Source organism: Hetaerina americana, unplaced genomic scaffold (assembly GCF_022747635.1).
Source record: "Hetaerina americana unplaced genomic scaffold, ioHetAmer1.1.p SCAF_5, whole genome shotgun sequence".
Classification (NCBI taxonomy): domain Eukaryota; kingdom Metazoa; phylum Arthropoda; class Insecta; order Odonata; family Calopterygidae; genus Hetaerina; species Hetaerina americana.
The window spans coordinates 22,389,577-22,410,434 of record NW_027287095.1 but is presented as its reverse complement, the minus strand read 5'-3'; the positions used below and the strand labels follow the sequence as shown (position 1 = coordinate 22,410,434).

Below are 20,858 nucleotides of genomic sequence, written 5' to 3'. Positions count from 1 at the left end.
GACAGTGTTTTATTTTTAAATTATATCTGGATTCTTAAATGACAGTAATATTTCGCCCATTTTATTCCAATGATGTATTTTCAACATTTCCTAATCTTCTTATTGTCCAGTTATTTTTAAGTATGAGTTATTAAGAACATGATTTATTTGATTATATAACCTCTAGTATTACTGTGGGTTACATTAGTTTTCTCCTATTACATAGGTAATTTTACGCCTACTGCAAAAATAAAAAAATGAGCTGCACTTTTAGTAGTTATTTAAAATCATTATTTGGTGGAAGGAATAATATCATCAGAACCGCGACATCAGCATAAGTCACATTATTAATTGAAAATAATATGCATTGTCGGCTGATAATTATTACTCAGTCAGTTAAGGCTTAGGAGCGCTGATAATCCCAAGGATGTGCAAATGTGATACCCAATGAGCTGATATTTCTCGATTAAGGTTGTTTTGCATTTTACTTTCATCTCCTTTGTCCAATCTGTCACATGGTGTAGATCACCGATTGGTGAAATGTATCATTATTTCCCCGTGTAAATTACCTCTCATTAAAGAATTTTTTTCATGCTAAAAATGTTATGAATACATTTTAATGAAAAAAAAACAATATTCCAAAGCTATTAATTTTTCGATCGTTTAGACGGCGGTAATGAAGGGAGCATATTCCCATTTCCAACACAAGAATTATCATTACGAGTAGTATATGGGTAATGATTAGAGTTACATTTATTTATAACTCTTTGAGAAATCTGATCGATAGTAAATGCTACTGACTGAAATCAGATTGAAATCCTAAAAACTCGTACATATCGGCATACTATCGTGACATTGTTGTTTTAACTGGTATGCATTTTCCATAGAAAATTAACTGATCCGTAGAGCACATAAAAATCACATATTGCAAATGTTTCATATGAATAAATGGTTAATTTTTCGCAGAGACACGAGAATACATATAAGAATAAGAACCTCCATCGATTCTCTTACTTGATCAAATTATATAAAGATTAAAGGGCCGACATTGGAAGAGGAAACTTTCAAGTGAGAGAAAAACTGGAACCTATCACTAGGAAGAGAAACTTTGAGAGTATTCTATTCTTTAGAATTTACTGACCAGAGTTATTAGCAGTCGTTTACCCGGCATGTATAGCTGTAGGTCTTCAATGACCCAGGTTTTATACACTACTGTACTTGTACTTCGACTCAGACGAGATTAAATTTCCTTAAACCCATTCTACATATTACCATAACTCTCTCTTTGACTCTGCATGCTTCCTATCTCTCTTAATGCCATTCCAAATTCCAATTGATTTCCTCTCTCTACATTGCTTTCCCAGCATTCTACCCTCAATTACCATCCACAGCATCCCGTTGCCTCTCACTATCTCCCGCACTCACCTGTCCTGCCTTCTTAAATTTTGATAATTCCTGATTAACGGAAACTGAATCAGATCATGTTTCATGCGAAATAACTTAACAACGCTAGACTACAAATACTAGGCTATGCTATAATATCCAATTTTTGGTGCTACCAGAAATCGTAAAAATATTCCGGGATATAAAAATACTCGAGAACAGATATAAAATGAAGTTTGATCTTATACATTAGATAAAAAGGAATATATCATAATTTTAAGTTTATTGAATATTAAATGAATAAATTAATAGGACTTTTTCACTGATTGCGCGATCTACAATGTCAACAAATTCCAAATTCCCCCTGTGCCATTTCTCTTTTCATGCAATTCCCAATAGGTTCACAAATACAGAATATCATAAAAATATTTCCCTCAGTCATTTAAAAATAAACTGCAAGGTAATTTATGACTGTTCCTAGGCCTTAGTTCGACGTTTTGCAGGTAGTAGTAGTTGGAAAAACAGGTCTGTCATCCAAACTGATAACTTCATTTCGCAAACCACGCAACGAGGTTGTACTTTATGTTATATGTCGACCATCCACAGCGCAACACTTACTCGAAGTTGGATATTGACTTAAAGGATATAATGGATAGAATTTACTCAATGGTTCCAAGAACAAACTTCAGAATCGTGGCCGAGGACCCAATATAGTCAAAGAGGATTTTTATTTCCAGACGGATATGATTTAATATACGAGTCTCAGTAGCTCGCAATCTCAGAACCAGAAAATGGATATACAAGTACATGTGTGCTCTGAAAGAAAACCGTAGATCACAGATTGCTTCAGGGAATCACCGTGATCATCGTATAGGGGAGTGTATTAAAAACCCAAAAGGCGAACGTAATGAATGTTATTTCGAATCGAATAAGGATTCCAGAAGCCAAATTCGAAAATGTGAACCAATGTACTTCAAAAATGCCTCCGCGGGGTTCCAAGCTCCTGGTCCCTTAGACTTAATTGTTGCATTCGCTATGAGTGAGCATTGAGCCGCCGGAGGAGGTAATCGGAGCGAAAGCAAGGAGGAGTGAAAGGGGAGGATGGTGACGGAAGACGGAAAGGGTTTCTGGTGTGTGGGGGAGTGCAAGGGGGTTGAAGATGGTCGAAATGGGGGCAGGTGGGGGCGGCGGGGTGCGGGTTGCTGGCTGGTGGGGAGGAAGGAAGGTGGGATAAGGCAGGGGGATATGTGGGGAAGAGGAGGAGGTGAAAGGGAGAGAGAAAGAGAGAGAGAGACAGAGAGGGAGAGAGCGGCGTTTATCGGTCTCAAACAGCCGGTGGCGACAGGCAGAGTGAGGCGGCGGAGGAGGGAGACGGCGGCGAGAGGGGAGGGGGAGAGGAGGGGGTACGGGCGGAGGAGGGGGGGACGGGGCGAAGAGGAGAATAGGGAGGAGAGAAAGAGAGAGAAGGGTGGGGGGAACGGGCGAAGAGAGTCAGAGCAAGCAGCCAAGGTGCGCAAGCATTCATTGGGCGTCAGTGTTTCTCGGGCCTCCGCTAGGGACGGTGGACCTCCTGGAGTGGCTTTTTTGAGTGTCGTTTTTGCCGAAAACGTAGAGGGCGTCCCCCACGAAAAAACACCCCCGTTTTCCCTTTTATAAAAAATATACCCAAACGCTCCCTCCCCCCCCTCCCCGGGAAAAAAGAGGAGGAGGAGGAAGAAGAAGAGATAAACACGCGCCTCCGGAGGGTTTTTGTCGCCGAGTAATTCCGTACGGAATCCACGTCCCTCCTCCTCCCGGCCTCCCCCAACCGCCCCCCCCAATCATCATATTTCCCCAGATTTCAATTCCCCTAGTACGCCTACCCCCGCCGCGACAGCCCTCATCCTCCCCACGCATCATTTACTGGCGTAATTGTTATTCCCCGTCGCCCTGTGAGTGCTCCCCTGCGCCCTCTCCACTTCTGCGCCGATCCGCACGACAATTGCGATCCCGCCGTCATCTCGGATGAGTGTCCCCCGTCGCTCGGCCGGGTGCGGTGGCGGAAAGGTGAAACAGCGGGGCCCTGGGCGCGGCATGTGAGAGCGGGTGCCGGGAGCCGTGGTCGGCGCGGGACGAGGCCGGGGTGTCCTCGCGGTCGCCATCGCAGGGGGGCGCGGGAGGCGGGGGCGGAGGAGGCGGGGGGCGGGAGGGGCCTATGCCGCCGCCGCAGGCTGCCAGGGCCTGACGCGGCGGCTCGCCACCGTCCGCTGGATGCGAACGTGAGTACACCCCCCTAAAACATCCCCTCCTTGCCCGCCCCTACACTCCCAAAACCTAACGAAACTGCTCACGGGGACCCCAGTTCCCTTCGCCCCGCGGGTGCGGCGGACGCTCCTCCGGCCCCTGAACTGCGTGTGTGTGTGTGTGAGTAAGCGTGTGTGTTTGCCTCCCGCGTCCTCTTTCCCACTCCCGAGCCCCGTCCGCTCGCCGGCGGGCTGAACCCGGCGGCCTCCCCTACTGTCTTCTTTCCTTCGCCTCGCCGGGGCGGGCCCATCGGTGGTGTAACTATCTAATCAAGTGGGCCGCGGATTGTAATTTCGAGGCGGACCCTGCCAATTTTTTCCTGCGAGAGCGTCCCCCAGCGAGGGGACCTCGGTATGGTTGTGTCTACTAACACGGTAGTTACTCCACCGGGCTCCGTCGGGTTACCAAAGGAGGTTTCCTGTACCGCGGAGAGGAAGTCTCCCTCTAGGTATATTTCTTCCTTTACGGCCTTTTGATCCACTGGAAGGACAGTGGTTTTTCTGTGTTTTTTACGAGTTCAGCAGTTGTGTGTAGTATTGACATATAACATTAATACACGCTATTTTCGCTATTGCTCGCCCGTTTTTTCACTACCGCGGACGCTTTGAGTATGTGATTTGGAATTTAGAATTATTTATTTCTGGCTGGAACCGCAGATGGCGTTTAATCCTGCTTTTTAAATTCTTTTTCTTTCGAGGTTGAGTTCTTTCTAAAGATAATGTTACTCCTGATTTCTGCTTGCTTCATTTGAATGACAATTTTGCGTGAACTGAGCTTTTCAGCAGCATGTCATGATCGCTTGCTGCTCGCATGAAATATTCAGGTTTTTTGTTGTTTCCGAAATAATATGTTAAGTAGATGATTATAAATCGGATGTTATTGCGAGAGCATGCGGGGTGAAGCCTCCGCTTTGTATTTACGACTGATTCTGCAACGATGGAAAAACAATTTTTTTAAGAATATAATCAGAATCCAGATTTACCAAAATACCTCCCTTGTCTCTTTCGAGCGATCGCAAAAGCGCTAACAGTGCGAAATTTCCTTCGTGAGCGAGCGCTATCTCTAAGAAGTTTGCCAACTTCAATGTGGTCACGTTTTGTATGCCCACCAACCTACCTTTCCCTTTTTATCATCCCCATCTCCATTTAATGCCCCTCTACGTAACGGGGATGGGAGGGAATAAAAGCGACTCGCGAGTTTTTTAATGGAATATTGTATTCGCAGGGAATAAGCGGAATTCCTTTCCATTTCACTATTAATTGCCGATCGTGCCTTACGCTTTATGGCCTTTTTTTCGCTTCAGTCGTTGAGACTTGGGTTGTTTGCGAGACGAGATATGGTGGCGGGAAAAGTGTAAGCACATGGTTAACGCGCGCACTTGAAAACAAACGCTCTGCGATATGCGCAGCCTTGTGCATGTGTGCAAGCAGATTTGTGGAACTTCTGTAAGGGAATGTGTGGCGGAAGACTAGCGGAGAGCAAAGAGACGGAACGCTTGTTTTCCGAGAGAAAATTTCAAGGAGCACTCTAATGGGATCGTAGCATGTAAATGTGGCCTTAACTCCCGGAACGTTTACCGAAATCGCAAATTTAACTGTTTGACTTCTTGCGGGATGAAACTTGTCGCGAATGGGCCTCGAGCTCGAAGAAATCACTTTTAACTTCTTCAGAGATCCTACCGGCCTAGAAAATTCGGTGAATTTTTCTTCACGTCTAAAAACTTGTTACAGCTTAGAAAATTTAATTTTTGATCTTGCGAAAAATTTCTGAAAGATTCCTTTGCACTCAATATGACGATATTGTAGCGGAAACCTCTCTGCTTATTCCCATTTGGGTAACGGAGAACGTCCCGTCGTTCGGAACCCAGTGAGCCGGCCTCCCAACGGACCCGCCAGTGGGGAGCCGTCCGTCCTGTCGCCGAAAGATATCCGAGCGAAGAGTTCGCCACGTTTTGGCTTCTTTTAACGCCACGCGGACGCTATCACTTCGTTTTCGCATTTTTTTACTCGAAACAATGATAGAGGCAAAGTTGGTTGGCAGACGTGCTTTCCTAAGGCATTATGTAATCTCGCGATAAAGAAGAATCGTGTTTGGCGATTACGTGGAAATCCAAAGCCCTCTGTGTGTCTGTTTTCCTGAGAGCACTTGATGACTATCTTTTGTGCTCAATATTCTCGAAACTATATGGGGAAAACACTATTGAGTGTTTTATTGTCAAGGGAGCTCACTCTTTTTTGTTTGAGAAATTAATATTGTCTTTAGTTATACATTTTCACGTGAAACCAAAGTGGTGAATTGAGGAATAATTTATCTGTTAATAGTTTTCTTTCGCGTATGTAATACTATTGGAGATACAAAATCCGAAAATGGCATCCCTTCCATGCTAGAATATGTGATGTTAGATGCCAAAAGTTATTAAATGCTATAATACTTAACTAAGGAAGCGATAAAAAGGTATGGGTGGTACTTGCTGTTCTCGGAAGCGATGAAATGATAAATGGCCAACTATTTGAAAACATTAAACGCATTCTAATAAAGTACGGGAATATCTTTTTAGAACTTCGATCCATACGGGGAAAGATACTTTATCTTCCTTCCGCAAATCGAATATTAAAAAAAATGCGAACATGATAAAAACGTATGTTTGTTTGTTTTCTCAGGAATCACCTCGCCTTCTTAAAGCCCTCGATGAACGATTATATGGGAATATGCTAACGGTATTTATGGCGAGCAGCTTTAAAATATTTTCCCCCCAACTTGTCAATTTGTCAAGTGACAGAATTCTACGGCACTCAATTTGTTCGCACACGATGCTCCGTCGGGCGGATACTTCTTTCTATATGTCCGCGTGTCGTACAAATGGCGGACGGGTTTTAAAATGTGTTACTCCGCCTTCCATTCAGTCGTGTGTGTGTGAATGTGTGTTGTATACGTGTGTGTACGCGCGTGTGTGGGGGGATTAATTCGCGAGCCGCGAGACGACGGCTATGGCTCCATCCTGCGTGATGCCTCCCTGCTGCCCTCACGTCTTCTTCCCCCTTTTCTCTTTCGTTTAATCATGCTTCGCTCCCATCCTTACAACTCTCCACACCCTCTTCTCATTCTCCCTCCCCCTCTGTACTCCCCTCTCTCTCCCTGACTGTTCCTTTGTCACCCCGCTCCGACGAGCACCGCCCCGCAACTCACGTGCCCCGCACGGGAAATGGCCAATCTCCACCCGAGGGAAGGATGGCGACGTACGCCGCCAGACGTGCCAATTGTCGCTTCTCTCCTTCCATCTCCAATTATCTTCTTCCTTTCTCTCTCTCTCCATCCCTTCTCCCCACTCAAGACTTCTGCTGATCCCTCTCGTCCATGCCCGGCACCATCCCGTTTCTTCTCCCGGCAGTCGGCCCCCCTCCACACGCACACACCCCCATACAACATCCCGAAGAGACAAATCTCCTCACATCCCTCTGGATCCCGTCATCCACTCCGCCTCTCACTCAAGTACCTCGCTCTCTCCCTCGCCCTCTCGTCATTTTCCCTTGAGGGAACCTCTCGTCTCGCCCCTGCCTCCCAACCGTCTCTCCACCCTCCGCGATTCTAAGAGAAGGACGAGAGAAATGGAAAAACGAAAGAGTTCCCGTTCTGAACAATAGGTCTTACGTTCTGCTCTATTTCTCGATCTTCATATATGATGGGCATTTGAGTATATCATTCATCGAAAATCAGAAATTCGACGCTTCAATTAAGGCATACTTATGAGAGAGTTAACGGGAAAAAACGTGACTCTGATGCAATTGAAAATTTGACTGAATCCCATCCAGCATATATAACTTATACCAATAATTCTCATTAGCGTTCTTTTTGGAAACAGATATTCTCCTCTTAGTCGGCGAACACAAATTGTTCCAGCTCGAGTAAGTTTTGGGAAGGGATTCCTGAACACCATATCGTTGGGTTGTTCCCATAAAAAGAGAAAATATATGTATTCCTGCATCAATTTTTCAAAACACAATCTCAAAAGTAGGTAGAAGTTTGTGACTCTAAGTGACATCCGATTAGAGAGGGATAAGATTTGAAAAATATTTTTGCCCTTTATATTTTATCCTGCGAATGAGATCTAGTGTCCCAGTAGATCACGAGGCCTTTCATTCTAACTCCTTTGCTACCTAGTTGTGTATCATTCTCTCGTGCGAACGTAATGGCATATCATATCAATCAGGACCACTAAGTGTTTTTGTTAGTTCAAAGTCACAAGAAGAGTAATGACGTCCCAGGAATAACTTATAAACGTTATTCGGATTTATGAACATCAGGTTCGCACGTCAGTATTAGTTTTCTCTTGGAAGAGATATGTGGTGAACATTTTACATGAAATGCGCATTAGTTTTCCCCCGACACTTATTGGAATGAGAATTGAAAGCAATGCTAACTCAATCCGATATCAAAATTATGATTGAAGACATTAATTATCTATCATCTTTCGTATGTTCAGACTCCAGAGGTGCTCCTTTGGAAGGTTAAAGATCACAAAAAAGGTTAGGGCTGTGGAAGAAAAAAGTGGCACAATTCCATTAGAAAAAAATGCGACTTCCATTCATGTGATGGATGAATCATATTAGAGTTATTGAAATATTGAGCTTCTAGCCGTGAAGCGAGGTGAAAATATGACAATCCAAAACCAGTAAAAATTGAATCTACCTCCTATTCCTACATTCCTATTAGAAGACTCGAAGTTAGAATATAAAACTGATGTAAAGGGTAAGGGTCATTGTCGATAATCTCCTCCACAATACCTTATTAGCCACTCATTTTCGGCCACCTTGTGACGAAAATATCGGTATGACGCAGTTTCAGTATTATTCACGATTTGTGTTCATGCCCATTAAACGCCTCAATGAGAGTTCAATCGCTAAGCCGATAATCATTCTACCACGCCCACGCCAACTTGCGTATATCTGGGATTATTCCAGCGGCGTGGGAGCGTAAATAAAGTCTTCCCCCTGGCGGATACGGAAAGCCATGCGTCTTCTCCATCCTGTCGAGACACGCGCGAAATTCTTTTGAGATTCACGGGACATTGGTCCGTGGTGCGGCTCGCCATGCGTGAGTCGTACGGAGCCGGCGCCTTTTTTTCATTTCGGCGGGATTTCGACATCTCCGATTTGGGAAAACCTTGACAAATCGCCGTACCTATCCATTCCAGAATACGCGCGGCGAACTGTATAGTGTGGTTAGGGATCTTTCCGGGAATTTCCGCTGAGACGACCTGCCCCCCTCTCGACCTTCTTGTCTCTCATTTCTTCTCGCTCTCTACTTCCCCCAGCCAGCCCGCCCCGCACTTCCTTCATCCTTGAAAATCCTCGACCCTACAAGCCACCGCCCGAATGTCTCTCTACCCAACTCTCCACGTAACCCGAAAGACATATCATATTTATATTTCTCGTGTTCGATTTTTATCCCCACTAACACGATTCCCTGAGCCTCTCACACCGTTAACTCTTCGCAATTTTTCACGCCACCCTCGAGGACACTGCCTCACGTATTCCGCCCCCCCTCGACATCTTTCAAGAAACCATCCTTCCTCATCAATTCCCAATACCTTCACGCAAGAGAAGTCTTTTTATAGCCCTTTAATCTCTGTAGCCTATATAACTCTACCCCTCGTATTTTTACTCTCAAGCCTTCCTCTCAACGCGGACACCCTCAGCCCTGCCCACCGTACTCCCTTTCTCCTCCCCACCTCCACCTCTATCTTCTTTTCCTCCCTTTCGGTGCGATAAATTCCTCTTCCGGAGTCTGTCTCGTCACCCCGCATTCTACCCTCTCGACCCAACCCTCAACCTCCCCCCTTCTACCACGTGAAGAGACATACCCTCCCCCACCACCGTTACCCCTCCCTCTCAACACCACCTCTCTCTGTCCCTCCGTATGATCCTCCTCCCCTTTCAACCCCTGGCCCTTCCATACCCCACCCCTTCCATCCATTTCTCCCACACTACCCTCTTCTTCCCTCCCCACCCAGCCGCGCCCACCACCACCGTCCGTGCTTGCGTGCGAGACGCGCTGCGCGCTTTTTTTGTGGTTTTTAGGCGCAAGAGCGGCGGAGCGCGCACCGTCCATCTCTCTTCCGTGCGCCTTGCTCTCGGTTTCCGAGGCAACGGGACACGTATCCACGGCGCCCACCGCGCGCTGTCTCCTCCGGTTACCCTTTCGTATTCAAGACTTCGCCATCGAGAGCCCCCATTTGCGGTCCTCCCCACCGCCCCCCGTTGAGAGGGGGGGTGGAGGGGGAGTGGGTGGAAGGTGGGCGACGATGGCCGTGGTGGTGGGGGTCAGGAGGGCGACATGGGGAGTGGCTCCTTTTGGGGGCGGGGGGGAGAGTACAAGAGAGGGGCTTGTCGTCGGTAGGGAGGTATATTGGAGAATTGTGGCGGGGGAACTGGGGAGGGAGGCGGGGGGCACCCCGATGTCCGCGACGGGATGAGGCTCGTTAGGAGGTTGGAGCAAGGAGAGGTGTATCGAAGAATTGCTGTCCGGGGGGGGGGATGAGTCGAGAAGGGGGAAGCGGCGGGGGGATGTCTAAGAAAGTAGCCATGATGGTAGCAGGAGGTGGGGGAGGGCGCCGTTGATGAAAGAGTGGGAAGGGACCCGTCGGGAGGGGTAAAGGCAGATCAAGTCCACCTTTTCAATGCCCCGTCGTAAACGTCTCTCGGGCTCAACGGCGATCGCAGATTTATGCACGTAAGATATCGAGAAAATTCCGAAGACACGGGGAGGAAATATGATATTACGGATGTTATTTTATTTCCATAAAGGCACGGCAGTGTGTGGTCGGATGAGTGGCGGCGACGTCCCTTGAGTGCCCGCTTCATCTCCTCCCCTCCTCCCGCTGTCGTCCCTCACGCCCACTCCCCCGCCTCAACCGTTCGTTCCAATACAAGCCTGATGATCAACGTGGATCCACACTCCGCTCCCGCCGTGGCATCCATTTTGTCGCCGGGATCGGAAACCCCGCGACTTACTCCGACACGACCGGTGCCACCTGATCCGTGTTCCCCGTGGGGCTCCGCTCCCATCCTGCCCACCCCCGCCCCTCTCCCGATCCCCGCGGAAGACCCCGCGGGGCACCGGTGATAAATCTGGCGGCAAGGGTTCTGAGAGAGGAAGGAAGATCGTTTTACGCGACGCATATATCATAAGGAGTTCATAATGGGAAGGGAAATATAATCATGTTATACAATAAAGGGTGAAATTGAGTCGGCGATATAGGCACGGGACGACTTTCATGGCTATGGCGAGGGAAGGAAATCTTGTCCAAAATTTTCGGCTTGCTCACCGTGATAGTTTGGTGAGTTCGTACGGTTTACTTCCCTATGGTGCGTTCGGCTTCCACGAAAAGGTCTGCAGGCTTCTGAAGAATTTTTGCGTGGGCTGCGGGGATTTAAAATTCTCCGGGACAGCCTCGACCAACTTCTGAAATTCCGCCACCCAGTATTTGAAGCTGGACTTCACCAAGTACTTTGGTTAATTGAACCATCGGCCATTGAGGATTGCGACACGCTGAACGAAATAAAATGAAGAGCATAATCTGGAGCAGGGCGTTTTCAAAAAATTTCCCCGACACATTTATTATGGATGGGAAAAATTTTCGGAGCGGCATTATATTTTTTTTTTCGCCGCAAAAGAACGTCTCGCATGCCGAAGGTATCTTTGGCGTCGGTTGACTTTTATTGGATGGAAGGAATTTCCCCCACCGGCCGTGGAATGCTGCTCTGCGATGACTTCTCGATTTTTGTTTATTTGGGGCGTTATGTCACACCTTGATCCCAGATTAGACTTAATAACCACGATAAAACCAGGATCGAGATTAGGGTTTCCTGATCACGAGTCGGTACTCTCAAGAGAATAGGCGGCACTCGTGTTTGCTTGAACGAAACTGATTTCGTTTTCACACTGGTTTCAGATGGATGTCACTGTCCACAATTGCATATGGTTCATAAAACTTTTGATTAGAGGTTTTCATAGTTGTTGATAGGATTGATGTTGGTTAAGCAATTTTCCCTAATAGTAGTTGAGTTTACTGAGTTTCTCCGCCGGCTTGATTTAAATTACATTGCAGAATCATTTAAATAATACAAATAAATAAAAATTAAGGAAATATTCTCTTTTAGCTTGCTTAAATAAACAACCAAATAAAGTACTTCTTAGGCATCACATCAACAAACGTTATACGTTTCAACTATACAAACATACATCATTTGTTGTAATTTATTTCACTCATGTAGTTGTGCGTGCATATTTTACAATCTCAATGATCCACATTCAGTCGCCCATTACATTCAACAATTTAATTTATCTTATGGAGTTAAAAGACAATCAGCAGTTACTGAAATGAGTAGGGAAAACCCAGCCATTGAGGCAAAGGCGTAGTATGAAAGGAGTCATAAATCATACCGCCTTCTGACGTACTGTTACGGTATCTTAAGTAAACTTCTTAATTTACAGCCGTAGATTGAAACCTCTTCCCAGAAATGCTTGTGGTCAAGCGAAAAAAGCTATTAATTATACTTTTGAAAAATGAGTACTCATGATGTTGTCATTAGAAATTTATATTTAACCTGTCACGAAATTATGACGCAGCCGCAAGTAAGACGCCCACAAAATAATTTTTTTCTGCTCGGTTTTAGATTGGCAAATGCTATTTCCATTTCCGAGAAAAATGAAAAATTGCAAAAAAATACACCCCGAGCGCCGTTATTTAAATTCGTTTTTTCTGCAATAAAATTAACTGTGATGTTGAATTTGTAAAGGTGTTGAAAGTTGTGGAATTCCCTCCGAGTACTGTTAATGACTTGGTATTCATTCCTATTGCGTTTTACAGGGGGACAAACTCTTGACGAAAGTCACTTCGAAACCAGTAAGTTTCTCTCTCTAAGAGACTACATCGTCAAAATAAAATTTGCAGACGAACGTGATGATTAAATAGATATTCAGAGGAATTTTTTGGAGTGCGAATAGGTCGGAGACCTTGGAAGAGGGTGATAAACAAATGGAAGTTCGGGATGTCATAACATGTAATCTTCATCCAGCAAAGAGTAATATTTACCTCATCTGCTAAAGATTAATCCGGGGAGATCTTACTTTTACGAGTTAAGAGAAGCAAACCTTGATAAGTTTGCTTATCTAGCATCAACATTAGAATCTCAATGATAAAATCTAACCAACGGAAGGTATGAAAACCTATACAACAAAAATATTTCGCTTATGAGCTGGAAAAAGCTGTTTAAATGGGTTCTCTATGGAGAGATCTTCAGCTCTCAGCGAAACTCAGGTCCCCACATTCTTAAGAAATTATGAAACACTCATTTTTATATGTATAAACTGTCCCTAGGAAATGGGAAACAAATAACTTTGCAGGGAGAGACAGGGAGACGGGGTAGCAGCAGGGAGAGACAGGGAGAGAAGGGGGAAATACATCAACAATACCATTAAAAGAGTTGAATCATGATTACAAAAAGCCTAATACACGAAATATCACATTTACTGTTCCACATCCTACTTCCATTTCGGATATGAAGGAAAATACCTCACCCTAGAGAAGATAAGAGCCAAAAACGTATTTCAACCGATGGAAAAGCTGAAGCTATTTCAGAAATTATTTCGATCCATTTTATTTAAGGTCAAAAATTATAATCGAAAGGAACTTCATTCTCCAATTCAAAGCAGCAGGTGTCACAAAAACGCTGACATGTTCTGTTTTGTTTTGCGGAATATATTTTCAGATATACATCGCTAAAATATCATCATCGATGGAATAACAGAAGCATAAAGAAGCGACATTTGCAGTCCCATTCCATCATCGTGCTAATGCAACACAAAATCGTGGATGTCATTGCGTAAGAATGTTTGTGATGGAAGGGAGAGGGAGAAGGAAATGGACGGTGAGGAGATGTGAAGAGTCATCCTTGCATCCCACAACGTAAGAGACATTCCATGAATTCCTCACTCTATTCGTAATGCACAATACATTGTATACAAACAAAAAATTGCCTCTAACGACGACGTCATTCTCTTTCCGCCGGAAAATCGAGTGTTTTGACTGAAAGGTGATTGTCAGAAAAATTATTATGATGAAATGAACACTTTGAGTTCCAAGAAAAATTATAGAGCTTTAAATAATTTTAATATAGGTATGTTTACCGAGGCATTCTGTCATTAAAAAAAGCATATGTGAGACAAAGATTTTCAACTCTTTGCGCGTGTTTTTTCATTCTATTTTTTTATTTAAAACTAGTGACAAAGGCATATTACCTGCCATAATGTTCTTGCTTGAAAGTAATATCTTGGAACGCAATGTAAGGACGGTTCTGAATGAATTAGGAAGAGTAAATGTTCCACTGGGCTCAGTGTCAGAACAGAAAACCAAAGTGACAAAGGGAAATACATGTTTAATTTTTTATTATGATTACAATAACAAACGGCCAGTAATGAATTCATTTCGGATTACGTATTATTAAGATGTGTTTAAGACCTTGCCAGCAACTCTATTCGGATCGATTTTATGATACGCAATATAAATTTCAGCTTAAGGGAAATCTAATCTGATTTTAGTCAGAATATTAAAGCTTTTAATGGAGAAGTAGTATATTTTATTTTATCCGTATATAATTTGGCTAGTGACAAACGACTTAGTGAACGTTATTTGTCCCAAATATATTCATGATTGAGAATCCAGGACATTAAATAGTGAAAAGTACCTACTTAAATCTAATTATTTCCCGCTTGTGTCCTAGTTCCGCAAGAAGACTCTTCACCTCGTGACCTAGTTTACTTTGTTATGTTTGTTCTGCAATGATAGATTAGCTTTCCCGTTTGTTTGACTTGTTATTGATCAATATTAATGAAATATCGTATGGGACTTTTTGAAAAAAAATTTTATGCACGGTGTTGGCTTTGACAAATTACTCTTTTACGTTGAAAATATTATAGTGGTATTAGAATATTGTTAAATGAAATATTCAAAATCATTCAGTGAAAAATATGAAGAAGACCAACAGAAAAATTCCTTTGCTTCGTTGTAAACTCATTTATAAATTCATGCGTTGATTTCCTCGGCAGATGCCTCCTTCAAGACAGATGTCGTTCATCCTACGAGTAAACTCTCAATATCATACTAGTATCTCGAGGTATTTTAAAATTTAAAATCCACTATGCTTATTTTTCCATACCTGCCTGCTCATTTCAATGTTTTTTTTTCGTATTCGCTATAAAGTGAAAGGACATGATACCCGTATCGACCCTCGTGTAGGCAGACTAATTAGAAAGTGTTGACGAAAGAATTAAATTTATAACGGATGACCCCGTGGCGTAGCCTTTTAATATATGCAGATGGATAGACGTGCATAATGTATGCAGATGCGCTGATTGGCGGATGGGCGGTTCCAATTGGCCCGAGGATCTGATCAAGCCTTAAATGGAAAATTCATTTGGATAGTTCCTGACGTGGATATTTATATAAAATATACGGCGGCGAAGACGCGACCGAGAAGGCGACGAAGAGTAATTTCTTTGGCCCCTCGCCGAGATTGATTGAAATATTATTTTTTGTGGAAGTGTTCATTGTTTTGGTAAGTACATGGCATTCCTCTTCTTCGGAAAGAGTCTTGACAGACGCACGAGCTAAAACACAAGAAATCTGAATATTTTAAGCACTTTTTTTTGATCCCCGAATGATGCTCATTACGATCAGTCTTCTTTCCTTCTTCCCGAGTTGACTTCATATTTATCTACTAATTTATTCTGATCTTGTACTCTCTAAACCTTCCAATTTTAAGAGAGTTAATTCAAATTAACTCAATTATTCGTGACTTACAAAGATTAAATAAATTGAAAACCTATGTTTGTAACATTTTCAACGAAAAAATAATTGAGAAAAAATAGATAGATATGAATTTCAGTGTGAATCACTCCCTGTAGCATCTTGTATGAATTCGTATGTCATTATGTTTAGAACATAATGAAAGGCGCATCTTGAAAAAATTGAAAAACACAGCTGTGCGTGCTGCTGTGTTAATTCGTCAAATATTATACGAGTCTTGAGAGCTGAATCCCAAAATCCCATGTACAAAACGCCCAATAAAACTCCTAATCTGCAAATAATAATTTAAATTGCAGCAAGAATGAATGATTAAAAATTCGAACGCGCATTTAGGTATCAACGTGTAATAGTCAGTCGCTCTTTTATACTTTCCAATCAATAATATGAATTTATGTTAATTTGTACGAAAAATATGCCGAACGTTTCATTCTGAACTCTTGTGAGTTGCACTCTTTAGCTTACTGGTGGAACATCAAGGCGTAAGTTTGTGTACCCCAAACGTTCATTCACCGCCGCTCATTATCGTCAATAGACGGTTCTAATTAGAACTAAGTTGCCACGTGCCACAGACGCTAAAATGGGAAAGGGATATATCCCATCAGATGTTTGATCTTAACAGTCACACTGAGAAGATGGGATCACATATATCATCATCGGCTTCACCCAATGTTTTTCCATGAGGGATTTTCCTCATACGCATAATGACAAGTAATTGGGGTTAGTTGTAATTGCGTGGTCACACGCAACCGTATGGTAATGACCCAATGCGGAGACTCGAATTTTACATTAAAATACAAAATGGGTCAGTAAATACTTCCGTACTCCAATTTATGGTCTGCTATGTGCTCGTAAAGGTTTTTCTTCGACTTTGTAAAAAAGTAGCTGAGGTATTTCCATCGTAATATTTAGGGAACGAAGGCTGAATCTCAGCGACGAATCGTAAAATGAGGTGATACGGTATGCATAGGATTGGGCAAAACGACGTATGATGACACATTCAAATTTCCTGAAAAAATCAAATAAATTTTGTCCCAGTGTTCTCCCCAGGATTCTTCTCTAATAACTTATTCCCGATGTTAACTTCGCACGATTTAGTCGGGCCGTGAGAATCCTAATCTCTTTCAGAGTTACGAGATACGAGTTACGCGATACGACGCTGAGTTATCTCATCATAAAAATACCTTGCATAGCCCGATCTGTCCGTTGACAAATGAGATACAATGGATAATCGCTTAGTTGTCACGCCGTGCCATAGTTGTACAACTATGATAGATCCATGGAGCTACCTTAGGTCGTAAGGATTATTTGTAATCTTGGTTCATGGATTTGCGGTGTGCGTCCGTGAAAACGTTATTCTGATATGTGCATAACAGTTGCTTGTATTCCTGTACACCTTTTGAAATTCATATTGGCGTGTTACTCGAAATTGTTAGTGATAGATTAGTATTTGAAATTAAAGCATTTTATATAACTCCCTCCCTCCCAACCCAATAACTCCCGGTGATTTAAAGATATAATAATGAATGGTTCTTCATCGATTGAGAGAACAATGTATTATATTAATGAAGGCAAGTGTAATCATTCAAATAGAGGCCATGGTACAAAATGCCAAAGAGACGAAGTTATTACATCTCCCATCATTCTGATAGTCTTTCATTCGAAGAATCATTTTTCTTTTCGATTAAAACTTAGAACGCACGGATTTAGAAATATTTCCCGTGTTGAATTCGCAATTTACTAATTAAAATATGTAAAAGTAAATACTCTGTCTCTGGGAAACAAAAATCATCCATATTTCTTCATGTATACATATCTTTAAACAGCGTCATGTTGTTTCTTGACCACCATCCTATGGGGGCGTCTCATCTTGGACCACGAAGAATTGAATATTTCTACAACGATAAGTTTCACGGAGAAATATTTAGTTTAAAATTCAGGCACAAACAATAAATCAACAATTTTTAAGGGGAGTATAAGTTTTTAACCGAGTGATCGATAGAGTACTATGAAAACCCGAATGGAGGTAATCATCACTTCTGGTGGGTGGATTTTGTTCGAATTCTGGCTCTCTTTTGGTTTATTATTGGTATTTTTTTATTAACACGATATTTTACAGAATGTGTACGAGACTCAGAGAAAGGAAAAACCACAGGTTATTATAAATAACATAAATCGGCATTTTCGAGCTTTGGTTAATCGTTTAAAAACTTGTTCTACGATCGGTCACGGATAAATTCACTCTGACCCCTCCTCTCGAAAGATCTCGGCCCTTCTCCACCTCGCATCCCCTTCCTCGTTCATAGTAGGAAAAAGAACTTGATTTCAGGTTTTCCAACGACTAAAGAGATACTTCAGCATCTAGCACGAGTAACCAATCTCAGGACAAACTTAATATCCATGCTCGAGACGGGAGTCGACCCTCGATGCTGTTGGTTGTCGAGCGTTACCGGCTCGACAACTACGACGGACCCGGTACTCAACGTATTATTCGAGCGGTCTTTTCCATTCTGTAAGCTCCTAATCCTCCTCAATCTATTCCCAACTTGACTCCCCTTTCCCGATGTTCTTTCCCCTCCCTCTGACCTCCCAACCCATCCCACCTAGACTCTCCCAACCTTCTCTCTTCCTGCTCCCTTTGTCTCACACTCGGACAGGCGCCATCTTATCTCTCCGCCCCTCCCGCCCTCTCTCGATAAGGCGGATTCTGACTCGAAGCCTTGTTTTCCTTACTATGGTATTTCAAGGATTACAAATCTTAGAAGTTTTCGATGGTTCGTTTTTTTCCTTCCTTCAATTTTTTTCTCCGTATTCTCTGTTTGCTCTTCGACAATATGGGCACGGCGGCGTCGGGGGCCACGAGGAATGGCTGAGAAAGGCGGGAAAAGGGGACGGGAGGGAATGTCATTTTTAACGACAAGGAAGGGGGTATAGAGGAGGGTGGGATGAGGAGGTTTTGTTATTCTCGGAATCCACCGTACGTGTCTTTAAGCCAGCAATAAAATTATCGCAAAACTTTCATTTTGAATGAAATTGCCCACCTTTAATGTTTTTTTCTCCTTCGAATCATGTAAAAAATGGGGACCAAAAGACGATTATTCTACGATGCACTTTCCCTCTCCGGATCAAGTGCTCCGCGGGTTCATCTAAATGCATCACGATGTCTGATTAACACGTGGAACTTGCCATGAGGGCCTGTTATAAGGATTCGAGAAAAGTGGGAATGGAACTTTATTCCTGGGATCAATATAATGCTAGTAACTAGTAAATTATAACTTATCAGTGTCCCTCTGATTACCTAACCTAATTAATAATTAAACAACATAATTTTCTGGCTCCCGCAAACATTTTGTCGTTGCAAGAATATATTTAGAGAAAAGATTTCAATCCCGTCATCTCCATTTCGTCATTAAAGCTGACTAACTGCGCTTATAGGAGAGGAAAAGAATTTCGAAGACGAAGAAGACAATCGCGTCAGGATATACATTAAACCAGATTACTAGGTACGATGAGAGTAGATCGTGTTGGGTAAGGCGACCCGAAATGCCATTTCCCTCTTTGCTCACCCACTTGTTTCATCATGTTTTCCCATTATTTCCCGACAACTGCCTCAACAGTATCTCTCGGACTTCTCCTCCCCATATCCCGCACTCCACTCTCGATATTTTGATTTTTCGCCAGCGTTTCTTGCCCGTCTAACTACACAATTTTCCACAGCGCCGACTCCCCCCCCCCTCTCTCCCACTCCCCGGCAGGACTTAAAGGGAACGGCATTGAAGAAGGGGGCACTTATCTCTTTGGGCGGGTGATAACAGGACATCGCCGCCACTGTTCGGTACGCTTCGACCGCCTTTTGTCCGCGGCAAACTCGTTCTCTCTCCTCTTTCCCCTCCTTCTGTTCCCTTCAAGTATCTTTTTTTTCTCACTTCATCTCTCCCTCCGTTTCTCCATTCCTCTCTGCAGGGTACCGCACATTGCCATATAAAACATTCTCATTCTCTCCTTCTTTCCTTTCCTCCCCTGCCATCCCGAGCTGCCGCCGTCCCCTCTCGTCCTTTCAACTCAACTCTCCACCTTTTCCCCCGGCGGTCTTTTTTAATGGTGTCAAACTCGTTCAAAGCTCCGGGGACTTTTTGGTCTGGTACTGCTTGACCATTGGAAAAGTTAAAAGGATCGAGAGACGTAGTTTTTGGAACGAGTGGGACCACTTGCCACACCACTTTGGTTTGAGGCTCAAAAAATTCTAAGCGTGCAGAATGCATAGGGACTACTAAGGCGAGAGGCCAGTTTCTATTTATCTATCGACGTAAAGAGTACGTTTCGAAATTTGACCGCACATGAATGTTTTAAAAGTTTAGGCTGGGAGAACTAGTGATGTGGTTCACCAAAGAATTTCAGATACATAAATCTTCGAGGACTATTCCCCTCCGCTTCTCGAAGCCGTCTCAATGCCGTGTTTTCCTGCAAAAACGGGCCGTAAAAACGGCCAGGCAATGTGGAGGTGTGGGGCCAACCGGCTCCACATTGCTCTCAAATGAAAAAAAGTAGCCAAGCTATAAATTCTGAATACCTCTGGCTTAGGAAATCGGTCATAGTCGCTATTGGGTCTGTTTCATAATGAGTGATTCATTTATTGAACTCAATCCGTTGTAGTTTTCATTTTCCTGTTTCGTGTTTATTTTACATGTCGACAATCTTCTCATCGCTTCCCGTTAATGTCGAGGGAAGTGATAAATTCTCACCTCATTGATGCCGACGCTATTCTCCATTCAAAGGCCGGAATGCCTTATTTATGGGTGTTTTTGAGATAATTTTCTCCTCTTGAAAAGGTATTACAAAAATTAAAGTATATAACTCATACTCGTATTTTACAGGTTTTAGCGACGTTCTCAAACTATACATAACTATTCACTCACTCGCAATTGGAACAATGGAACAAAGGCCGATAGGGAAAATTATATATCTGCTTCCCCTTTTCCTTATCTTTTAAAAAGTTCGAAATTTGACTTTTTGCGTAACTGGATTTTTCCCCTTTAAATTAGCCCCAGCCTATCAATTCAATTCCGATCATACTTATCTCCACGTTAAAATCTTTGAGACTGGATCACAGAGCGAAAATCGCTAAATCGTTAATGAGGTGACGGTTACACAGTTACTTGTATGACGCAGTCGACGTTACCGCATTTTCCTTATTCTCGGCGTATTCGAAAACCCGACTTGGGGATCCACTTCTGGTTTACTCTTTCCCGTTCATTTTGAAAATGCTTTTATTTCACTAGCCAGGGGCCATCGAGTTGATTCACTGGCTAGTCTGCTAATCTCTTACTCTTGGACTGATTGATTAGATTCC

At 43.2% G+C, this 20,858-nt stretch overlaps 1 protein-coding gene across 1 annotated transcript in view; it reads left to right on the top strand.

Moving 5' to 3' along the window:
- Window positions 1-3,561: 3,561 nt before the first annotated feature.
- ths (thisbe) overlaps window positions 3,562-20,858 on the top strand; it is a 185,386-nt gene continuing 168,089 nt past the window's right edge. Inside the window, exon 1 of the mRNA XM_071591756.1 lies at window positions 3,562-3,620. Within this exon, the coding sequence (XP_071447857.1) occupies window positions 3,613-3,620 (8 nt within the window). The 5' untranslated portion in view covers window positions 3,562-3,612. The remainder of the gene's footprint in view (window positions 3,621-20,858) is intronic.